The sequence below is a fragment of the Gavia stellata genome, chromosome 4 (assembly GCF_030936135.1).
Source record: "Gavia stellata isolate bGavSte3 chromosome 4, bGavSte3.hap2, whole genome shotgun sequence".
Taxonomy (NCBI): domain Eukaryota; kingdom Metazoa; phylum Chordata; class Aves; order Gaviiformes; family Gaviidae; genus Gavia; species Gavia stellata.
This window is the reverse complement of record NC_082597.1, coordinates 76,082,514-76,105,422: the sequence shown is the minus strand read 5'-3', so window position 1 is coordinate 76,105,422 and position 22,909 is coordinate 76,082,514. Positions and strand designations below refer to the sequence as shown.

The 22,909-nt window shown below is 40.4% G+C and overlaps 1 protein-coding gene across 3 annotated transcripts in view; it reads left to right on the top strand.

The window, feature by feature from the left end:
* Window positions 1-22,909, top strand: part of ITPR2 (inositol 1,4,5-trisphosphate receptor type 2) — a 262,612-nt gene that overhangs the window by 72,859 nt on the left and 166,844 nt on the right. For 2 of the 3 annotated variants that reach the window (XM_059816602.1, XM_059816600.1), the window contains exons 11-21: window positions 2,626-2,777; window positions 4,150-4,249; window positions 4,398-4,558; window positions 6,807-6,948; window positions 7,739-7,897; window positions 8,871-9,043; window positions 11,604-11,723; window positions 11,826-12,011; window positions 12,650-12,901; window positions 13,964-14,108; window positions 15,064-15,214. In XM_059816602.1, the coding sequence (XP_059672585.1) occupies window positions 2,626-2,777; window positions 4,150-4,249; window positions 4,398-4,558; window positions 6,807-6,948; window positions 7,739-7,897; window positions 8,871-9,043; window positions 11,604-11,723; window positions 11,826-12,011; window positions 12,650-12,901; window positions 13,964-14,108; window positions 15,064-15,214 (1,741 nt within the window). Of the gene's footprint in view, window positions 1-2,622; window positions 2,778-4,149; window positions 4,250-4,397; window positions 4,559-6,806; window positions 6,949-7,738; window positions 7,898-8,870; window positions 9,044-11,603; window positions 11,724-11,825; window positions 12,012-12,649; window positions 12,902-13,963; window positions 14,109-15,063; window positions 15,215-22,909 lie in introns of all 3 variants that reach the window. The other variant, XM_059816601.1, reaches the window with a different exon arrangement.

Genomic DNA, 22,909 nt, shown 5'->3' with positions numbered 1-22,909 from the left:
GTGTGTCTGAGATCCTAAAATAACATTATAAAGGGAGTTCTGAGGTTTGTGCTGGAGTCTAGTCTGAAACTACTGTACAGATGTTGTATAGGTCTGATTTTGCTCAGCTAAGCTTTGCACTGCAGTTAGCAGTATTACAGACACTGTCTTGCCCTCCATTGAAGTGGACTTTCGTTTTAGCAAACCAGCTCTTGCTCATATGCCAGGTCTGATTTGACCGGTGCCAAGCCTGGTTCGCGGGATGTAGGCCTGATGAGCCAACTCTGTCGCTCAATAGCATCTATACAATCCTTGGGGAGACTAGTGAGTGAGTGGAATCGGCCCCAAATTGCAGGATGAACTTCTCCACAGAGCTAGTGGTTAGCGTGAACTACTTAAGCACAGGAGACCTGCCTTTGACTTTGCCTCCTGTCATAGAAACCTGCACATGTGCATATGTACTCATGCTTAATGACCTATTGGAGGTGATCAGACATTATGTCATGAGTGAGTGAAAAAACCCTTCATAACACAGAGTAGAATATGGTTTCGTATTTTGGTCTGTATTTTTCCCAGAGTCCCAGGGAAAAAAAATGCATAAAATCATGAAGTGTCCTGCCTTTTTGTATACCAGCCTTTTCAGTTTGGAAATTATAGTAGAGTGGGTAGTTTCTGGGAAACCCTAACTACGTTTCAATGTAAGTTATGGGAAATATCAAAAAGTCTGGATGCTGTTCTAAACTATCCTATGCCATTCACCCCTTTACAGACCTTGAATTTTAAACTGCTTTTCCAGTTTTCCATTTTTGTTTGGAAATTTAGGAAGTAGACTTTCATTTGATGTTAGACTCTGACTCACACCTATTAAGCTCTTAAGAGGATTCTCTTGTAGTTTGGCTGCCTTTCCAGTTTGGGTCTCATCCTGAGTTTGTAAAACAAAGTGTGTATGGAGATCACAAAAATTTTGGCTATTTTCTCAATCCTTGTATACAGATTAAATTTTTATGTGCAATTTTGTTTAATATTTTTGGGGTGGGGTATGGAAGGTTGTGAGGACTGCCAGATAAGATTTTACTCCTGTGCGAGACACAGGAGATGGTTCCCCTTTATCTCAGCAAGCCTTCCTCTCAAAAACTAGTGACAATACTGTAATTGCTAGATGAGCCTAAGAAAAATTTCTGAGAGGATTTCTTCCTGCTTTTTTTCCTACTGTCTCTGTCCTTCATAGAAGTAATGGGATGGAAAGCTGGCCTTTTTCAGGCTTGATAATGAAAAAAATGGATGTTTTGGAAGGATTCAAAAAGTGCCTTGAAATGAGATTATAACTAGCTATTTCTTACATAGTTTCACTCATCCTTGATTTTGTTGCTTAATCAATTGGCAATATGAATAATCAAAGCTTTGCCCTTGATTATCCCTTACAGTTTGGCTTTAATCAAGGTACTAATGCAAACCGAGTACAGTCTAGCCTCTTTATGTTGCTCTGTACATCTCTTCCCTAGTGGTGCACTATAAATCATTATAATAGTATTTCAGGTTTCCAGCATTTGATTTTTCTCTTTTGGCTTCCTTCATGCCTCTTTTCCTTTTCCCCCCATGATATATTTTGTGTACGTGAAGGGCCCTGGGCTGCCAGTCTCTTAATTGGTTATTAGTCTTTTGTAATATGTGTAACTCAACACCCCAGAGGAGCAGCTTTTACTTATGCCAGTAATTCTGTTGGTTGCTGCGTGGTTACGGGCACAGACTCTGAATTACTCCTTCAAGCAAACATACGTGCTTAGGGAAGATAGGATTTGGTGTCTGTGAAGACAAAGGTGTGTAGATGAAGATCGCTACTTAGTGGTGCTGGGTCACAGAATTCACATGGACCTTCAGCAGATGGTGGGAAGAAGATCACCGCCTTAGATTTGCACGCCTCTTTTGAGGCACCAACACGATGTAAATCTGTCACTTGAAAGCTAGGCTCCTCGAAGAGGGTGAACTTCTCCAGTTTCAGTGGGCACACTCTGACCTGTGTTGGATCCAGCCTCCAATGCATTATCAGCTTGTGCTAAGATTTGTAATACAATCTAGCTGGTGCTTTGTGTGTCCCCCCCTTCCAATGACAGGTTGATCCTAGTGGAGCAGATATTCTGGCTCTTGTTGTTTGGAAATTGTGCTGCTGTGATTCTGACTATATGAGAGGAAAAAATGAGCAAACTTAAAACAACAGTGGAATTAGGCAAATTGCTTACTTTTTCAATCCCCTCCCCCCTCTAAAAAAATCCAATTTTATTTAGTTCTCTTCTTTTAATTTTGGCCCTTTACAAACCAGCACTGTGTAGTTACATCTATTGGGAGTGAAGGGTCTGCAACTACCGCAGGTTTTTTGAAGTTGTAGGTGTCAAGTAATAATGTATACAGTACTGCAGTCTCTCTGTAGCTTGTGACCTGCTGTTCTTACAATGACTGTCTGAGACCCCGTGTGCCTGGGGCAAAGTGCATCCTTTGTGTTACACACTCCAAAGCTAGTCATGGTACATTCTTACTAGAATTTAAAAAAAAACCAAAAACCAACCCAGATGTATTACTTGTCTGCAAGGTAATGGGAGAATTTATAATGGGCCCTGATGCAAGCAAATAACCCTTGTGCCTAATCAGCAGAGAGACGGCGACCTTCCTGCTTCAAAGAAGAAACGCCAAGCAGGGGAGAAGATTATGTATACTTTGGTCTCTGTGCCACATGGAAATGACATCGCATCTCTCTTTGAACTGGATGCCACCACTCTTCAGAGAGCTGATTGCCTGGTTCCAAGGTAAAAAAAAAAAAAAAGGGAAAAAAAAAAAAGAGGCAAAAAATAGTGCTGCATTGACAGGGTCTCTTCCTAGCATTATGCTGGTGAGTAAAGCAGAAAAAATCAAACACAAGCAAGTATTATCCTTCAGTTAAAATTTGAGGAGTGTTCATGGATAAACAAGGGATGTATAAAACATGATACTGCTGCTGTGACTGGGTAAAATAATTATAAGGATAAAACAAATATAAGAAAGTCTGTGAAGAGAAAAATAATGGGCTAAATATTGCACAGATGTATATAAGGACAGAATTGAGCCCCGTGTACTGTTCGAAAAAACTGTACTGCTAATAGATCTCACTGAATTGTTCCCAACAAAATAACATGTATAGTGAACTGGGCTTCTGTTTCCCTGACAGATCACGATGCCACTGAACACTTTTGTTATTCAAATGAATTCAGCAAGTGGCTTCTGGATTTTAATTGTGAATATTTGAAATTTCAACTGTGTCGCTTAGCTGAGATTGGCTAGATAAGTCACACGGTGTTGGTTGCGACTGAATGGACATGCAGACACTTGGGGCTAGTTGTTATGAGGATGAATTTTAAAACTGGGTACGCGCAAATACTGATGTATGCAGCTTTGAAATGTATTTGCTATGCTAAGTTTTGCCAGATAATTTGCTTACTTGAATACTCAAAGCCCATCAGCGTGAAGAGGAGAGCATGAATGAAGACCACAGTGAATACATTTAAAAAGTAGAATTCAGAGTAAAAATTGTAATTGATTTCTCAGCTCTGCTTTTTGATAATACCACAGATTATCATATGGAAAGAATGTAGAAGAATCTCATGTCTGCTCTTTGTTCACTTGATTTTCAGTTGAGAACTGGTACTGTAAATGCTTGCTCCCTGGAACAAGGGTTTGCAGATCATAATGGTGAAGCTGTGAAACCGTGCTCAGTTTTACTTCCTGGCTTTTGTGCTGTGACAGGTTGGAAGGGTTTGTTACTTTGCAGAAAAAAATAATAAGAAAAGATTGGTTTTATTATGAAATGTATTTCTATTCAGATGAGATTTAATAACACGTTCCTTTTAAATTTTTTCCTTAAGGAATACTTTATTCCTAGGCTTACATAAATACTTAAAAACAGCATTCTGCATAATCCCAAGATGCTGTTTGTTCTTGTTGCAGCTCTGTTCTGGGTGAGAAAGAAGGAGACAAGGGAAAAGGGTACTGCAGTATCTTCTATGTCTCCCTCACCCTTTTATTACGAGTGGCTGGTGTGCCTCATGCCCTCAACTCCCATGTCATGGTCATGTGTTGCTTTGCATCCCACCTCGCCTACTTTAGCTCAGGATCTAACCTGTTGTTTGCTTTGTTCTCCTTTAGGAACTCATATGTCCGACTGAGGCATTTATGCACTAACACTTGGGTCACTAGTACCAGCATTCCGATAGACACTGATGAAGAGAGGCCTGTGATGTTAAAGGTAAACACATACACATTGGGGTTGAAATCCCAAACTCATTCCGGAAGTTCTCTACTGGTGATCTCGCTTCTAACATATAAAATGTGCATAATAATTAGGATAAAGGTAGGAGGATTGCTTACCCATATTAAACCAAAAACTATTGCAGATTGGGACGTGCCAAACAAAAGAGGACAAGGAAGCTTTTGCCATTGTATCAGTTCCTCTGTCTGAGGTCAGAGACTTGGACTTTGCTAATGACGCAAACAAGGTTCTAGCATCAACTGTTAAAAAGCTGGAGAATGGAACAATAACCCAGAATGAAAGGAGGTTAGTGAGTTTTATTTTTTCCCCTCCTAAATTGGTGTTTGGTTACTCATGACATTGTGGCATGACAGTAATGGTAAGTTAGTAACATCCTTGTGGACATAGAGGCAATTGAGAGAGGACACTTCACTGCTGGGAGTGCTAGTGTGGGGTTAGATTCCATCTCTGTCAGAGCGTCCTTGCTGCACCTCAGGCTGGTCTGTGTATCACATCTGTAAAACGGGGGTAAACAGCACTTCCCCAGCTCACTGGCCACGTAAATAAATGGGTAGCTCCCTGGGCAAATGCAAAGTGTTGGTCTTAATTTCCTTTGATAAACCACTTCTGAGCTGTAATATGGGGGTCCATTGCATTTGATTCTCATGTACAAGAAAGCCATCTATACAGCGGGTAGCATGGCAGGACTCTTGATCCGTATGGAGTTCACTGTATTGCACATTCATGCTGCGAGAACAGTAAATAGAGGTCTCAGAGTGACCAAGAAGCTGCCCCAACAGTCCCTTTCCTTTCTTATTTCTCTTTTTCCCTGTTCTCTTTTCCTATTTTACATAATTTTGGTGTTTACCCTTCGTATTCGTCCGTGTTTCAGCCATAGGGCTATTACAATGTCTGTTCTTCACACCCACCCCTGAATTAAGGGATTTTGTTGTACATTGTAGCCAAATATATCCCACTGCCAGTGATGTAGCTCACTATTTCTTTTCAGCTGTCTGTGGTTAAACTGAATATCAGACAGCATCTCTAGCAGTGTTAATTTGTAACTTCTATTCCACCATGCATCATATACAGCTTTTTGCTGAAAATGTTAATTTTTGGTGATAAAACTGAATTTTTGCTGTTGGTTGTCAGTAGCAATTAAACCAGATGGTTTAATATCAGGTGGAGGATTTATCGTAACAGGCAGATCTGTAATGACCTGGGTGTTGGTACTCAGCCTTGAAAAGCTGATGGGCCATTTCATGATTGAGTTGAACCAGAGAGGGATACAACATAATCAAGGTGTGACATCCCTGTATTAACCTTGCACTGCTGTGTCACTGCAACCCAGTGTTGTCAAGTCTTGATGTTGACAGATTGATACAACACACATGTAAAACATTTCAGAGTGGTTTCAGAAGAGTGCCATTATTTATTAGCTCTTGTGATTTCCTTTGGAAAAAAAAAACAACAACCCTCTTTTCCCTGTCTTATCACCTTCCTGCTTAGATAAGTAGGGGTCCCAACAGTTTATTCCTGGTTCCTCCATCCTACGTCTGCCTTTTGTACTTTTTCTGTTGGGGGGGACCTTTCTGTTCTCCACTGGTGGGCTGAGACTTTTAAAGTTAAAGCTCACTCAGAGGGTTTAGCTGAACAGCCCAGCCCTTTTCTGGGAAGCTTTGCGTCTGGCTCCCAGAGATGACTTTGAAAATGTACTAGGCATCTTCTGGCCACTTTTATAGCATGTCTACAGGTTTAGTAATTATAGACTAGATGTCTATATGTAATTATAGACTAGACATAGACTGTCCACATTCAAATATTGCTTCCCCAGGATAGGAGACATACTGGATTTTGTTTGTAAAAGATAGCAAGTTCTTTTAAGAGAGATTCATTGAAATCTATGGGCATCTGTACTTCTCTCTGTGCATGCCTGGTAAGGTATGTTAGTAACAAGGAGGCAATGACCACTTTCTTTTTGCATTTTCTGAAGGTAGGAGAGAAAGAATTACTACTGCCTCTGTCCTCTTTCTAGCACTTGCTTCTGCCAAATCTTCTTTTGTGTAGCAAAGAGTGAAACAAATATAGTAGTTTTTCAATAGTTTCTTGGGTCAGTAGGGAATAGTCTAGTGACAGAATGTTTTTATTCCTCTAGTGAGTCCATCATCTTGTTTCACGGACCCATGTCTATGATAAAGTATAAAAATCCTTGCTAGGCTGCGTAAGAGTGTCTTTCTACTGTTCCTAGGCCTTGAGGCCAGCTGGTATAGATTGTGGATTTCTGAATACTATGCATCAATCCAGCATCCTCTGTTTTTCTCCCTTTTTCCCCTCTGGTGGTTGTTTAATGCCTTGCTACACATCCCTGTGATGGATTTAAGCCTCTGCTGAACCAAGGTCTGGAATCCTTAAGTATATGTCAAACTAAACTTTGCAGTGATTGAAGTTCCATCATGCTAGATAAAACTTGTTCTAAAAGGTGATTTTTTTTCTTAATGAATCCTAGCAAGTGTTGAATGACTGTATATAATAATGATTTGTCTATTCATTCTAGGTTTGTAACCAAGTTACTGGAAGATCTCATTTTCTTTGTTGCTGATGTGCCTAATAATGGGCAGGAAGTTTTGGATGTGGTCATTACCAAGCCAAACCGGGAACGACAAAAATTAATGAGGGAACAAAATATATTGGCTCAGGTATGTCCTACTGTATTAATAACTTGCTTGTATTTACAAACCGATTGTAGGAGAGAGTAATTTGAGAAAACGTTATGTTTAGGTAACTTGGCTTATGCCATGTTGGGTTTGTGTCTGTTGCATTGGATAGATATGACACTACTTAGTCAAGGCTCACCTCTTGGTCTGTGAATCAGATAGAAGCATGAGGGGCCATGACCGATGGCTGTTAGTTTCATGTGATTCTGATGACTTTCAAGACTACATTTAATAGCATATCTTTGATGAAATTTGAAACAAGCTTGCAACATAGTCCCAATTGTGCAAGTGTCCCCGTATAGGAAAAATTTTGATGCCCTTGTGGATCCCTGACTTTGTTTGTATGAGGACCAACTTGCATGTAAACCAAAATTAATATTCTCTTTAAGTAGCCTACTGAAATTAAAAAAGAAAAAAAAAGTGAAAAGGATGAAATTGGACAGCAGCCAGTATTGTCCTCCTTTTTCATCCTTAATTTATCCAAAGTTAAGGCACTTAACTAACAATGTTTAAAATTGGGGATAGCAGTAAAGAGAAAGCAATGTCAATCAAGTTGGTGGGAAGTTCAAAGCTAAACACAAAAAGCTGTCATGTCTGAGATTGTTCCCCCAATTGTATTCAGTCATATGTAGATAAGTGCAGTGATTCACTTGGGAATTTGGTCAATAAGGCCCGTGTGCTGATCCTGTCAGGGGACATTTCCATTGACTGCTGTAAGTTAAGCAAAAATCTGGGTTTGTTTTTCATTCTCAGTGATTTTGATTTTGAACAGATATTCGGCATCCTCAAAGCTCCTTTTAAGGACAAAGGTGAAGGATCGATGCTGAGACTTGAAGACCTAGGTGACCAGAGATATGCTCCATACAAATACATGTTAAGGTTATGTTACAGAGTTCTCAGACATTCCCAACAGGACTATAGGAAGAACCAGGTCAGTGGTATTCAAGACCATTTTCCTCCTGATTTCTATAATTATATATCCTGGGTTTGACATTGCTCTCTGCACTTACAAGTGGAATTCTGTGGTAATGGTGAAAGGACTGGGTGTTGTGTAGGTTAGTAGTAAGAAGTCACTGTCATATGCTGCCTCATGCTGAGGAACAGTGTTTTTGTTTTGTAGGCGTTTGTATATGAATTGAATGATCAGCAGTGAATATCATAGGTTCACCTTAACCTTTCACAGGCTCAGACTGATACTGGGGTCCACTGCTTCATTCATGAGCTTTCTGTTATGGAAATTATGCTCTTAGACTGTGGATTATAAAGTGGCAAGTCTGCAAAACTGTCTGTTTCTGTTGCTTAAATATTTGTAGAGGGATGGCTGTGAATCAGACCAGAGGTTATTCTACCAGGTAGCCTGATTTCTCACTGCTGGAGACTCCCCGAGAGCAAGAAGTGTTTCAGAACATGGTGTCGAGTGTTTTGCACTTTGCAGCGGGGAAAAACTGCACTAACTTTATAGGACTAAAGGGGCTAGAGATAAAAGATTGAACAGCGATGTGTGGTTTCTTTGTTTTCTTTCTAAGGCTTTACAGAAGTATTTCTGACTCAGAGGGAGGGAAAGGGAGGAGGGAAGACTGAGGAAAGAAAACTTCTTAAATGTTATAAAAACCTTTTGGTTTTTCCTTTTAAAAAAATTGATTGCTATTTCTTGAATTTTGTATATATTTTCATGGATTCATTCCTTTGGTTTATAAAAGAATAAAAGTATTTAGTCATCCCTAATATTGAATCTGTTTCTTGGGGTACGTATTTAAGGTGCTCAGATGTTCTTTTGTGCAGGCCAGTTCAGAGAGGAAAGTTTTGAGGGTTATTTTGATTGCTAATTGAGCTGGATGATTCTGGTTCTAGAAGAAAAACATTACTCCTTAACAGGTCATCATGGGAATTTTCGTTTTTTTCAGGAATATATTGCTAAGAACTTCTGCGTCATGCAGTCCCAGATTGGTTATGATATTCTGGCAGAAGACACCATCACAGCTTTGTTGCACAACAACAGAAAACTGCTAGAGAAACACATCACGGCTAAAGAAATAGAGACATTTGTTAATTTACTCAGGAGAAATCGCGAGCCAAGGTTTGAAGTGATCCGTGTAACATTTTTTTTCTGTATTGATAAGCTTTTATTTTTGCAGTAGCTGTGAATCTGCCTGCTATTCATAGTTTTCTTGTCTCTTTCTCCCAGCTTAATTTTTTTTTTGACCTGACAGACAAAAACCCCACATGTACAGTGTTATGCTAGAAAATATCAGAAATATTCTTGGGATTTGACTATATCTGCATTTCAGAACTAGAGCTTACTGAAAAGAAGGTTTATACTTTACAGAACAATTTTGAAAATTTGGTTTTAGTTCAGATTGGGACAAAGAGAAACAAACAGAAATTTTAATTTCTCATAATACTGCAGCTTCTCTGTGAAACTGCCACTTGTGTTGGTTCCCCTGCTAATAATCTTGGTGCAAATTACACAGATGTCAATTTTTCTAAGCTTTTATTAATATCAGTCTTCCTGCAGGTTCTGATTCCAGGTCAGACCTGAATGAGGCCTAGGGCAGTGAATATCCCAGTGACCATGTGTCCTAGACCAGATCTTGTTCCAAATGAAAAATTCTGGCCTTCAGTTTCACTCAGTTGGAAATTTTTTTGATTAGCTTTAGGTCAGAATATAAAGGAAATGGACTTTTTTTTTTTAATGGAAAATCTATCAATTTTTTTCATTGGATTTTCAGTTGTAAAATTACCGAAGTAATACAAATATAGGAAATTAATGTACTGAAGGCCAAATAATGTCCTCTGTAATTGTGAACACCATTTTCCTGTTAGCGATTAAGGAAATTGCTCAAGGCCCTGGTGCTTTGCTGCTTCAATTATTCTCTATATGTCTGCAGCCGTTTTGCGTCACACTGTAATCTCATTGCCTCTCCCATGCTAACTGTGTTGGGTTTGGTCAGTACTAAGAGGAAACCACAAGAGATTAGCTCCTTCTCAGTGCTGAAGGGTCCTAGTGTTTATTGACAATCTCATGTCACTTTGTGGTGGAGGATGTCATATATTGTTACATAACTAAATTGTGCAATTGCTGTGCATTAAGATATACATTCACTTCTTCAAGGCTGAAGTCCAAGCGCAATAAATGTTTGAAAAATACACCTTGCCAAGATGGTGCAATCTGAACAATAAAGGCACTTATTTTCATGGAGAGTCTTGTAGACTTTTGCAGCACTGCTTGTGTGAGTAAGAATGGTGGTAGTATGCTCTAAAACATGAGAGCTACAAAATTTCCCAAGTTTTAGCTCCAGTGAGGTAACTCCCCCAGAATTCTGTGCAATTATGTGCTGTTTACTTAATATTATCTTTGTGATGCAATATTGCTGTGCACTGTTAATTAGTTCTTGCCACAAGGCTTCATTTCAGCGATATGTGAAATTGTTACTAAGTGTACCCTAAAATTGCTTTCTGTACATATCCCTTGCAGTTCCCAGACTTCCGTGGGGAGTGTGGTCTGTGCTAACGCAGAAATGATATTCTGATTCCCTCTGGTAGGATGATCACCTATAGAGGTTGAAACTATTGATCCTTGAACGGCTGATAGTAGATGGTCAGATTTTTTACCTGGATTTCTAAGGCAGTGGCGCATATGATCTGTGTGTGTGTGCCTGCTCATATCTGTGCTCCCACAGATATGAGCCTCTTGCCCAGTTTTAGCTATATTTGCTAGAGGAGTGGTGGGCTCAGAGATACTCAGGTCCTATGAATGTCATGAAAAGAAGCAGCTACATGGAGGGAAGAGGCCCTTTTTACATTCCAGTGAGGCAAAGGCTGCAATATGGACTACTGTTAATACACACAGAGGAATCCATGAAAGAGGGACAAGAAGCAGATATCTAATGAATGTCCCAACTGCGAGGAAAGCCTCAGCCTGAACCTTGTTAAACATCAGAAGACCTAAATTCGAGAGACAAATTCACAGGAAACTGATTTCCATGCAAAGCTTTGTTATTTCTACTTTACATGGAATGACCTCTTTGAATACAGAGGTCCTGTCTTCAGTCCTGCCAGCTCTTCAGTCTTCACTAATTGTTGGCTGTGTCACTTCAGAGATTTCAAAAGGCATCTTTAAAAGGTGGGGGTGTGGACTTCTCCAGTGCAGTGGAGTTCCTCAGAGGGCACACAGCTATCTCCAGCACAAGTAACATCTCCTTGCTACTTGGTTTAGGGAGAGGCATGTTACCTGATGGGAAGATGACCGAGAATGTGTGCTCTTACTTTTGGTTCCTGACAAGGACCTTCAGTGGAGCTCCCCTGCCAGCCAAGCTTAAGACAGCCTCAGGCTGCTCTTAAGTTCTGGCACAACTCTTTCACCTTTGATTTGCTGAGAAGTGTCACACTTGGGATGTTTTTCTTTTCTCTCCTTGACTGATTGTCTAGCACCATTCAGGGTGGCTCTCAAAGCTATTACTCATCTTTATCTGTTGTGATTAGCAATAGTACAAATGAGCAAGGGTAATACGTTGATAAATCTTGTGATACATGCTCCCTTGAGCATATTAGTAATGGATGCTAGAGATTTCTACTGCAATGTTTCTGCGTAGCATTTTAAGTCTTACCTTCTGTTGCATCTGGTTTTTTTACTGCAGATTCTTGGATTATCTATCGGATCTGTGTGTATCTAACACCACAGCAATACCAGTAACTCAGGAACTCATCTGCAAGTTTATGCTGAGCCCAGGGAATGCTGACATTCTCATTCAGACCAAGTGAGTGTCCATGATGGGAACATACCTTTTTGTTGTCTCTGCTCTGTTGTCCCATTCATAGCAGTCTGTAGTAGCTCCATTGTGAATCGTTTGTGCTTGCAGGCTGGTTTCGACACAAATGGACAATCCCTTGGAATGCCCAGTCATTTCGGATGACATTGATGAAGAGGAAGTGTGGCTTTACTGGATTGACAGTAACAAGGAGCCTCATGGCAAAGCCATCAGGCATTTGGCTCAGGAGGCAAAGGAGGGCACAAAAGCAGATTTAGAAGTTCTTACCTACTACAGGTAAAACTGCTTATTCAAATGGAAGAAGATGTAAACTTTCTGAAGAGCCTGTTGCTGTTCTTAGCCAGTTCATTTGCCAGTATCAAAAAAGGAAACCAGATCATGCCAGAAACTGGGATTAAAAGTTTGTTTCAGGTTCTTTTCCTGTGGGAACCATCACAATCTCTGCTGTCTATTCCAGACAAATCTTGAGTTTCCTTTGATCATGACAGCTCTTTATGTCTCTCTGTCATTTTGCCTCTTACCTTTTTTTATTGAACTATATTTTTAGGTTGTGCTGCCGTGGAAGCAAGGCATGCTCTGAGGAAGGAGTATCCTGCGTGTACTGAGGATTAGAGGGGAGGTGGGATCATGGAAAAGCATCTTACACAGATTGAAAACAAATAGTCCAAATGCTTCAGCCCTCCATTGAACAATGCTCACTTTAAGTTTCGAAGGGAGCCCATTCTTCACAGGGGCTGGAGCCTGATGTTAGTTTTTTTAATGGCAAGTAGGTCCCTTGGTTAGCAAAATCTCCTGTTATTTTTTAGCATTTACATCAGAAAGACTGACATCAGGCTTCTAAAGTGATATTCTGAGGTATGTTGTTTCATGGTAGTCAAATAAATCAGTTGGAAATATGTCGGGTTTTTTTTAAGGTACCAACTGAACCTCTTTGCAAGAATGTGCCTGGACCGCCAGTATCTAGCTATCAACCAGATTTCTGCACAGCTGTCAGTAGACTTGATCCTACGATGTATGTCTGATGAAAGCCTCCCTTACGACCTCCGGGCTTCTTTTTGCCGACTGATGCTACACATGCATGTGGACAGAGATCCTCAGGAATCTGTGGTACCTGTCAGATATGCCAGATTGTGGACTGAAATTCCTACTAAGATCACAATTCATGAGTGAGTTGAAAGTGTTGCAAACTAAAGAACAGAAGCATTTTGTAGGAGTTAGTCTCAGAACAAAATGGTTGTAGATGTCTAATGTCAACAAAACATGTATGTGAAAAGGTATTTTGTCCAGAACATAGAGCTAGTACTTCTTGTTACTCTTGGAAAGTTCCATGGGTAGCTGAAAATCCTTCCATTTTATTTTTCACTGTGTTCTTATAGGGAACAAGCTGGGGAAAAATGGAATGGCCTTTCCTCAGATCAACTGAACTTGAAGTAATCTAATTGTGTCTAACATTACACATTTGCTAGGTTGGAAGTCAGTTTTATACTTCAAGCTCAACTGAAAGCCACAGTTGGAAAGCCAGAATTTACAGTTAGGTACAGCTATTGCCCTAGAAATAGTTCACAGAGGCTTTGGCCTCCATCCAGTGAAGTACTTAAGCATGTGTTAAATTTAAGTATGAGTCGGGCCCATTGACTTCAATGGAAACCTCCTCTGGCTTAATTAATTTGATGGAGCAGCGCCCCTGCGCTAGACACAGACACGGAGTATCTGGCTGCAGAGACAAAGAGGAAGAAGTATAGCAGTGCAGCAGACAGTATTGCTTCTGTTGGTGAGAAGGACTGCTTTAACATATATGATGAATTAATCCTAGTTGGTGGTGCAAAGGAGGAAGTTGACTGACCCGAGCTGCTTTCCTTATCTGTTGTCTTCCTTGCAGAAATAGTAAACTCTGTCTGATGGGCAGAGAGGACAACTGAGACTTAGTGACTTACTGAATTACCACAGCAAGATTTAAAAGTGCTGTCTGTCAGAACTGTAGTATTTTCCTTTCTCCATTATTCCCATTCACTGCAACCCTTCCTGGTACTGTTGGAGGAAAGACCTGTGCATCTTTTGTTTGCCATCTTTGCATGTCTATGCAGAATTAGCGTACCTCTACCCCTTCTCCTTATGGAGAACTGACAGTAATTTTATGGCATCGTGATTGGTTTGTTTATTCTTTAGTGACAGCTGATCCTGGTATTACAGGTGTTTAATTTTTCTTCCTTCTGTGCCTTGCATTGTAGGTATGATTCTTTCACAGACTCTTCAAGGAATGAAATGAAGAGGAAGTTTGCACTAACTATGGAATTTGTAGAAGAGTACTTGAAAGAAGTTGTAAATCAGCCCTTTCCTTTTGGAGACAAAGAGAAAAATAAACTTACATTTGAGGTACTTCTCAGCTATCTGCGTCCTACTTACAGTATTCCTCCTCATTCCAGCTAGGTTGGCATTGGCTCTTTCAAAGTAAAGGTAGTTGCAGAGTAAGTGTCCATCTAAAATGTCCTAAAGAACCACCAGTTCCTAATTCCAGTGTTGTTGGTGATGACTGTTACTACAGAAAATAGTATTACTGTCTGCTGTCAAACAGCTGTATTTTTCCTTCCTTTTCCTGAGATGGTTGCATTTCAGTGGCAGGAGGAGGGATATGTGTGTGGGTGAATGGTCGTATTCCCTTTCTTTGCACATTAGTGAATTAGCACGCAGGGATTCTTCAATATAAGTAAGTACTATTCCCTGTGTAACATATGACACTGAAGGAAATACTCTGAATAACCTAATCTTGTGTTTTAAATATTGTTTGAAATTCCTGACAGAAACTTTAGATAGGCCTAAATCCTCTAGGTTCAAATAACATTGAATAAAGGGGAAATGCTTACAGCTTTTATAGTTCTTCTTCCAGCGTACCTCCCAAGCTTTGTCACACCTGTCTCTGGTTATCTGAAATCACCTCTACTCAAACTTACCACAGTCATCTTACTCTTCTTTTGACTCATCTTCTCTACAGCTGCTGCCTTTTTAAACAATTTCCTGGAGTCATGCTTCATGATCTTATATATTTTCCTGGTTGTAATTGTATCCTTTCAAGCCTTCCTAAATCTTGTGTTGGTTTTGCCCTCGCTTGTAATTTGACTGACCAATTGTTTTGTTTAACTCTGAAGAACATTTGATGTTACTGGCCTTAGTCCAAGACCCATTTAAATCAGTGGAAAGACGTGTACTAATTTGAATGTACTCTAGATCTTGATCTCTGTGAAAGCTGCTGTGTGAAATGCAACTGTATGGCACAGCTGAATACCACAAGGTTGCCGATACTTCCTTCATTTTTAATTTCTTTTTCTCATAGGTGGTACATCTGGCTCGAAACCTCATATACTTCGGCTTTTATAGTTTTAGTGAGCTTCTCAGACTGACCCGGACGCTGCTGGCAATTCTCGATATTGTTCAAGTTCCTATATCGTCATACTTCGAAAGGTTGAGCAAGTTTCAGGATGGAGGTGAGAGAAGCAGCAAAGACTGTTACTTCAGTGTGTAATTCGTTATTTAGGGTGGAAATAATTTACGGAATGTCTCATCGATCTTTCAAGGTTCTTTAAACCCACCTACAGGAATGTATTGCAGGAGACATTAAGGTGGTCAGCCAAAAAGGAACCTTTTTGAACAGAGCTGCAGATTTCATGACTTGCGGTTACTGTGTTGGTGCTGCTGCCCATTTGCTTGTTTGGAACAGAACTTTCAAATCTGGATATAGTCCTCGCTGTCCCTTGTGCTGAAAATCCCAAGCACATGCAGACAGCATTTGCCTGGGCACAGCAATTACAATGGCTTGTTTGTGGCACAAGTGTTTGTTAGTCTTCTTAGCACTTCACTTGAAGGGAGAATAAGATGTTACTAGTCCCAGAACTGCAGAAGCACCAGATGGAAGTCCAGATGAGGCCATCCTCTGCATCTGTTTGTCAGTTTAGAATATTCTTTTTTTAACCTAGACCAGAGTGCCTGTCTGACAACCCCAGGACAATGCTGTATGTCCCACTACCTTTTCTACCATGGCTTAAAACTGGGTTGAAGAATGAGCTTAGTTCTTCTGTGTGTGTGGAAGGGAGGTGTGACAGTCATGTGGGCTGAGGGTCCAGGACACTGGCTGATGGCAAATTCTGTTTTAATATGTGGCTGGTGTAAGTGTCATTGTGCTGCCAGCCGGCCCACAGTACCAAAAAGGATGAGCTGTCTTGTTTGAAACAACAATTATTTTGTATTTTCTCTGTGAGGCCTTTTCCCAGCCTTGAGTTTTCCTAATCATCATTTTGCTCAGTCACTCCTACAGATGCCCTGCATGAGTGTGCCACCCTTCATAACTTTTTTCTTCTTTGAGGTTCACACTCTCTGGAGAAGTGAAGACTGTCATTGTCTGCTTTGTCATCTGTGCCAAGAAGTCTTACGCTTGGTTCTCTTATCTTTCCTCCGTCACTGCCAGTACACTTTACTGAAAGCCCCTAAAGGTCTTCCCTGCAATGCTGTGCATGCTAAGGCATGCTGTAGCTGGCTGCAGTCCCTCTACAGCACTGAGGAAGACTGGATGTTCAGAGACTTGGAATTATGTTTTCCTTTTTTGTCCCTGAAATACTGCATTGCAGACTCTCTTTTTAAATGGCTCTGGACACAGTTTGACTCCAGATACAATCTTGGCATATTGGCAAGACGGAGCATGCAGATGTGGTTCTTCAGTTAAGTTCTCTCTCTGCTCAAGTCTTTAATCCTCGTTATACATCTCATTCAATGTTTTTACTCACCTTAATTACCCATAAAATTGTGTTTCATCCTTGATTCCCTTTTATTTCTGTTGAAGGGTTTCCTTTCAGGCTATATAGGAGAGGAAAGAACCACCCGTTAAGTGCAAACAGACCTGCTTTCAGTTATACTAATTTCCAGAGCAATTCCATGCAAATCAATGAATTTACTCTGAAATAAATGAGTGTGAAGAAATGCAGAAAATGTCACCACCGTGCAAATGGAAGCTCAGTAGCCCTGTTTGTAACACTCAACCATTGACTGGAGCCTTATTGGAAACTTTTGTCACACATCTTTTTGTCTCTCATTCTTTCAGCAAAAAAGGCATGGAACAAAGGTGGGATTTTTTGTGTATCTTTGATTAGCTTTGACTTTTATACAGATTCTTTAAACTTCTTTCTTGGCTGTAGTTGTCTCCATGGATATTTATCTTTTAAACACGGGACCAGTTCAGGTCAGGATGTGACAATCCACTGATGTTCTTTTGGAAATGATCTGTGGGTTGTTTTTGGTTTTTTTTCCCTTTTCCTGGTAACTACATGGCTACAAAGCCCATTGCTTTAGAGAGTGTTTTTTGCTAGCTTAGGACTGTTGTCAGTCATGTCTGCTGTCTTAAGTGAGATCAGAGATGGAGATATTGGCTGTGCTGTCTAGGCTTAAAAATAGGCATTGAAATTTTGCTGCGGAGGGATAGGTGTTCTTATGTTGAAATAGCTGTAAGACTTGCTGGAGAGGCCTTCTACAGTCTTTGACAAAAGAAAGGGATGCCCATCTCTGGATGGTCATATCTTGTCTTCAGCCTTCCTCTTCTTTTCTGATTGACAGGTCATAAGCCACATAAACCATGCATTTACTTTGCAGTTGAGACAGAATGATCCTGAATGTTTAACTGCTATGCCCAAGCATCTTACCATTCCTCCTTCTTTCTCTGGAGGTGCGTATTTACCTACCCATGGGCACCATTAGGCCATGAAGGTGCATATGTCACAGGGATGCATAATTTAGAAGGAGTTTAAGCAGTTTTGTAACTCCTATTCACTATTTTTGAACACCCAGCTCGTAGAATTTCGTGTCAAAGAACGTTTCGTGTCTGAAAAACGTATTACTCAAGCAAAACAGGGGCGTACTTTTCATTAGAAAAAACAGACAAAACCTAGTTGCAGATTAAGATTAGAAAGGGAGCTCAAGCAGAAAGCACCAGGTACTGTAGCTGCTGGCATTCTGGAGACAACTGCTGTGGCTGAAATGTCAGCTGTTTGTAACTTCTGCCTATCGTTGTTTCATGTGGAAGCCTGCTGGAGAGGAATGAATCAGACCATGGGGGCAGGAGTTTGGCTGGCATAAGTTGCTCTGGTTCCTGGGGCTGTGAGGGTTTGTGCCAGCTAAGTATTTGGCTACACTCCTTCTTTCCTTTCCCTCCTGTGTTTTTTTTAAAAAACTATTGTTGGGTAGCAGTCCTTTAAAACCAGCCCTGTGCTTGTCTTGCACCCACATCCTGATTGTGTCTTTGCTACAAGGTAACGAGAAGGTTTGAATAAGGCCCTAAACACACAGAGCCCTTGACCTGCCTGCGTGCTCTCTGCCTTGGTAGGTACCACTGAGCCGTAGCTGAGGTGCAACGTGTCTACGCTGAGCTAGAAAGAGCTGAGCTCAGGGGATTTGCTGGCTTGTGCTGTAGTGTAGTTGGCTGCTTCTGTGCCCAGTCTTTTCAGACTTCATGAATTTGTGCTTGAGCCCACAGTAAGGTGCAGAAAGTGCTTATGTTTTCTGTCTGGGTGGTGGTGGTCTGGAACCTCTGTGCCTCTGCATGTGTTGGACCGTAGATGATGCTAAGGATAAGTGAGTCCTGACTTGAGACTGGACTTGAGTCTGTTTGACAGGGAGACCTTGCTGTATTAGGGTTGCTGGAACAGGCCTGTGTACGAGATGATCATGTGTCTTAATGATGTTCTTGTACTTTTTTATCTTTTGGGGGAAGGGGAAAGACCAGGGGTTTGATTCTACAGTGCTTTGCATCATGTTCAGTCACTTCTACCCAAACAAGCTTGACCCCAAAGATACTGATGTTATCTAGGTCCTGTGGAGTCTGAATCCACCTTGTCTGGGATCCACTAGAGATCCTGAGGAATGAGCAGGCCAACAGAGAAATTGGTCTCAGGAATGTCGTCTAGATCACCCCTCACTCTGACAGTAAGGGTTGTTCATCAGGCAAAGCTGTAGGTATACACTGTTTTTCACTTTTATAGTACTTATAAGATTATACATCAAAGGTTCCCCTTCCCCTTTTATGCAGATATCCTCTCTCTCTGTTATAAAACTGAGCTGTTGAGAACATCTGTTAAGTGTTTTATCAGTTACCTGTCTTGGCTTTTTATTGTCCCTTTTAACTTACAATAGTGATCTCTTAGGCTATTAAGTAAAAAGGATTACAACAGAAAGTAACTCAGCCTGGTTTTCTGTTGTTTTTGAAAATGTGTTGGCATTTTCTAAAATCAGGATGGTCCACTGATTTCTTCAGAAAGTGTTTTCTTATTCATAACTTCCATAAAATACAGACAGGTTGATTGTTCCCTGCCCTTGTTCAGGATGGTGGGAGCGCTCCCTCCAGTGAGTTAGGGGTGAGGGTGATTTCTTCCTACCTTTAGAGGAGGTCAGATTCTGCTCTCCCGTATCTCTCCGGACTGCGGCAAGGGTCTCACTGCACAGCATCCTCTCTGGCAGGTCTGATACTTGCAACATTCATATCATACCTTTGAATAGAGTACTGCAGGTAGATGTCCCTCCACACATTATTGCTCTAGAGATGTGCAAGTTTACACAGCTTCTTTCTTAAGGAAAATTAGCTTCCCTGAGTTGCAAAACTCATTACAATGATGTTTTTTTTTAAAAAAAAAAAAAGGTAAGATTGTGTCTGTTGTGATTTTGTGTATATACTGTGAATGTGTGGAAGTAAATTATTAGTTCTGGAGATCATAGAAGTTGTGGGGTTTTGTGTTTTTTTTTTTTTTTCTTTAATCCATCCAGTCAGTGATCACAGATGTCTAGGCATTAGCTTTAATTTAGTAAGAACATGTATTTCATACTTTGAGCTTAAAGCTTTGAAATGTAGCTCTAAACCCCAGTTTTGACAAACACTGAAAGCCAGCCATGATGCCTGGGACTGATGGTTTAATGGTATAAACAAATGTGTTTAAATTTTATCAAGAACTAGGGGCCTCATCCTGTAACTCTAATGTAGGAAAGTGCTACTAAATACCAGCTTGGGCTTTGTATATTTTAATTTACATCACTATCTTATTGTAAATTTTAGTAGATTAATATTAAATGGATATTTAACAGCAATATTTTGCCAATAATTATGCCTATTCAGCAATGCAGTTGATTTTCAGGTTCTAGGACAAGGGACTTGAGAAGAGGTTTGACTAAATAGAAAAGTAATGTAATTCCTATTCTGCAGCTGTAGTAGATCCAAGGTGGCAGCTCTATAGAAGTTAAGAATTTTGGGTAGGATCTATTTATTTTACATGATAGGTCTTGCATTTTAGTTTTGTTAAAAAGTATTGATTTCTGTGGGAAACTCAGAGCTGAATAAATTTGGGGACAGATAGGATATACTGCTTTTCCATTATTGACGTTGATTTGTTCCAGGTCAGTAGCAACAAAAGCTTCTAGCATCTGATTCCTGTAATGTGGAGCTGTAGTGAACTGGTGATCTTGGCTCTTTACTTGTTTGGCAACTGCTCCACATCATGAAATCTGTAATCAGGATTTTAGAAATGGGTAGCAATATATTAATGGTGAGGGGAAGAGTAAGGGGGGTCTTGGCTGGGGGAGAAGCCTGCCTGGAGTTGTGCACCTCAGAATTGAAACAACCAAATTTACAACCAGCAATCTGGAATCTTCTTCCCTGTTTAATATTTATTTCTTAAATAGACCCACTTACTTCAGTAAAACCATTTGCTAAGTAAGGAAGTATATACGACAAATGTTGAACTGTTGAAGCAAATCTGCAAAATGGGATGTATTTTTAGGCTTAGTGGAAGTTGCATGAAGACTTAATTAACCTTTTACCTCAAGATGTCCTTTTCCATTCTTCACTTAAATTTTGACTCACGCTGATGGCTGAGGTAGTCCTTGATGTTGTGTGCAAGTTTCTCTATATTGGTTCTGCAAAGGTTCTGAAAAGAGCCTTACATTCTTGTTAATGTTATGCCTGCCTTCCTTTAAAAAGCTTGATTTTAATGCCACTGTCAGTTACCTTAACCAGAATTAAATTTGTGTGCATGTAGTTTTCAGGTGTGACCTTATTTGATGAGGACAGATTGGGGAAAGTTGGCTAGAAACATTTGTGAGATAGGATCCTGGAAAAAGAAAAGATATATATTTTTGGAAATGCTTCTTACCTAGGTTGCGTCCTAAAAAGGAATTGACTTGAAAAAGTTGCAGCCGACTCTTTTTTTCAGTGTCTTAACTTTGCATCATCTTTTGGAGGTTATTTGAAGCTTTTTTCTGTTTCTTTTTTTTCTTTTTAGGTTCTAAAAAAATATGGGGTTTACAAAATATACTACCTGTATCCTAAAGAGGTATTTTTTTCTTAAGGAGAAAGTGAGGACTTCATTCTGGCACCTTTCAAGAACATTATAATCTCTTGCAGTTTTAATTACAAAGTAAAATCATTGCTTTCCTAATAAGTGCACCCTGCTGTATCATTCCAGAGTCAGGAGCCAATCTGCCTTGTCCAATACTGGTTATTTATTCTCTGTGAATTAAAATGCACATCTTTCTCTAGGTGCGATTGATCTTTCAAATAGCTGATTTTAGTCAAACCGTGCAGCTACAGCGTATTTCAGGTCTGAAAGATGAAATGACATGGTAGTATTAGCAGGCAAGCTACACGTTTGCCATGCAGCTCAGTGCTATTTAGTTAATGTTGTTTGGAGTAAGAATAATGATGTGCAAGGAAATACATCCTAGAATTTAAGCTGTATATGTCTTGGGATGCAACTCCACAGTGCTGGGCACCAATTTGGAAATTGGTGGGACACATCTAGGTTATCTGCAGAGTATGTCTTTCTTTGAGGAGCTATATGTAAATGACTACAATTTTCCTGACCCAGTGTCCACTGACATCAGTCTTCCAGCTCTGTTCGCTTCCACAAAGGAAGGCTGTGCTCAGTCTTTTTGAAAAACAGGTTTTAAAAACTACCTATAAGCTCCAATTTCTCCTGCCTTTGTGATTCTCACATGAAATATGTTGCTCATCACTGGCTCAACAGATGCCTCCTTTTACATCTTCCAGCTGGTAGCCAATAATCCCAGCTCCTTCACATTATGTCTGGGCCTTCAGCTTGGTAGCATATCTCTCCTGTAGACTGAAGGGACTAAAGATCTGTCCACAGGTGTCTTGAGACTGTGGACTATTTCTTTGCAACGTATCATGAAAAGTCTGACTCCTGTGCCATGCTGCAAGCTTTGCTGCTTTGTTGTGATATTCCCCAAAGGATTCGATGCTGGCAGGGGTCAGAAGAGGGAAGCCCTCACTCTCTCCTGAAGACTTCAGCATTGGTAGGCTACCATCTCTCTGAAAAGGAGTGCTTGTATATCAGTGTGTCAGGGGACACTTGTCCAGTCTTCTGCCCCTTTGATACATCCTGGTAGTCTGCTTAGTCCCTTAGCTTCAACTGAGCAAGAAGATAGGTAGGGTTTTCTTCCAGCCCTCTTGGCTGCAAGTAGAGATGCATACTGCTTCGAAGCACCAGTAGTGAGACTGCTACTGGAACAAGGTGGAGAACAAGGTTGGACCTGCCATTTCTACTGTGCCCGTAGGTCCTCTGTGACAAGAAGGACCAGATTTCATCCAGGACTATTAGAAAAGACTATATTGTTTCTCAGCCTTGCATCCATGCCTGCTAGCTGCTCTTTTGTCTAGTTAACAATTTGAAATATCTTCTTGAGGCATACTTTGATTTGCGGAGCTAATGAGGCGGTGGCTGCCTGGCAGACTGCAGCAATAATTTATGCCAGCAGTTTACAAAAAAAAAAAGGGTTACAAGAGAAAAAAGATTTAACCCTTAGGAAAGTTAGCTGTGTTAGTCACACATGTCTATAGTGAAGCAACTGCCGTTCAGTGAGGAATGTTGTCAGACCAAAGGGGAGGTCTGTCTGAGAGTTTAATCCTCTGGCATGGACCATTTCTCTTTCCTCCTTATTCTTTCCTTAGTCATGAGGCCTGTGCATTAATGTGATTCCAGAGACCATTGCTCTTCTAGGAATCGATATCCGTTTCATAGATGTAACATGGCTAGAAGGCTTGATTCCCATGATGCTTTTTACCTTCAAGGCCAGCATGCTGATGTATGTATTTTTTCATTCGTCTAATGTCCATGGCATGAAAGCTGTACTTT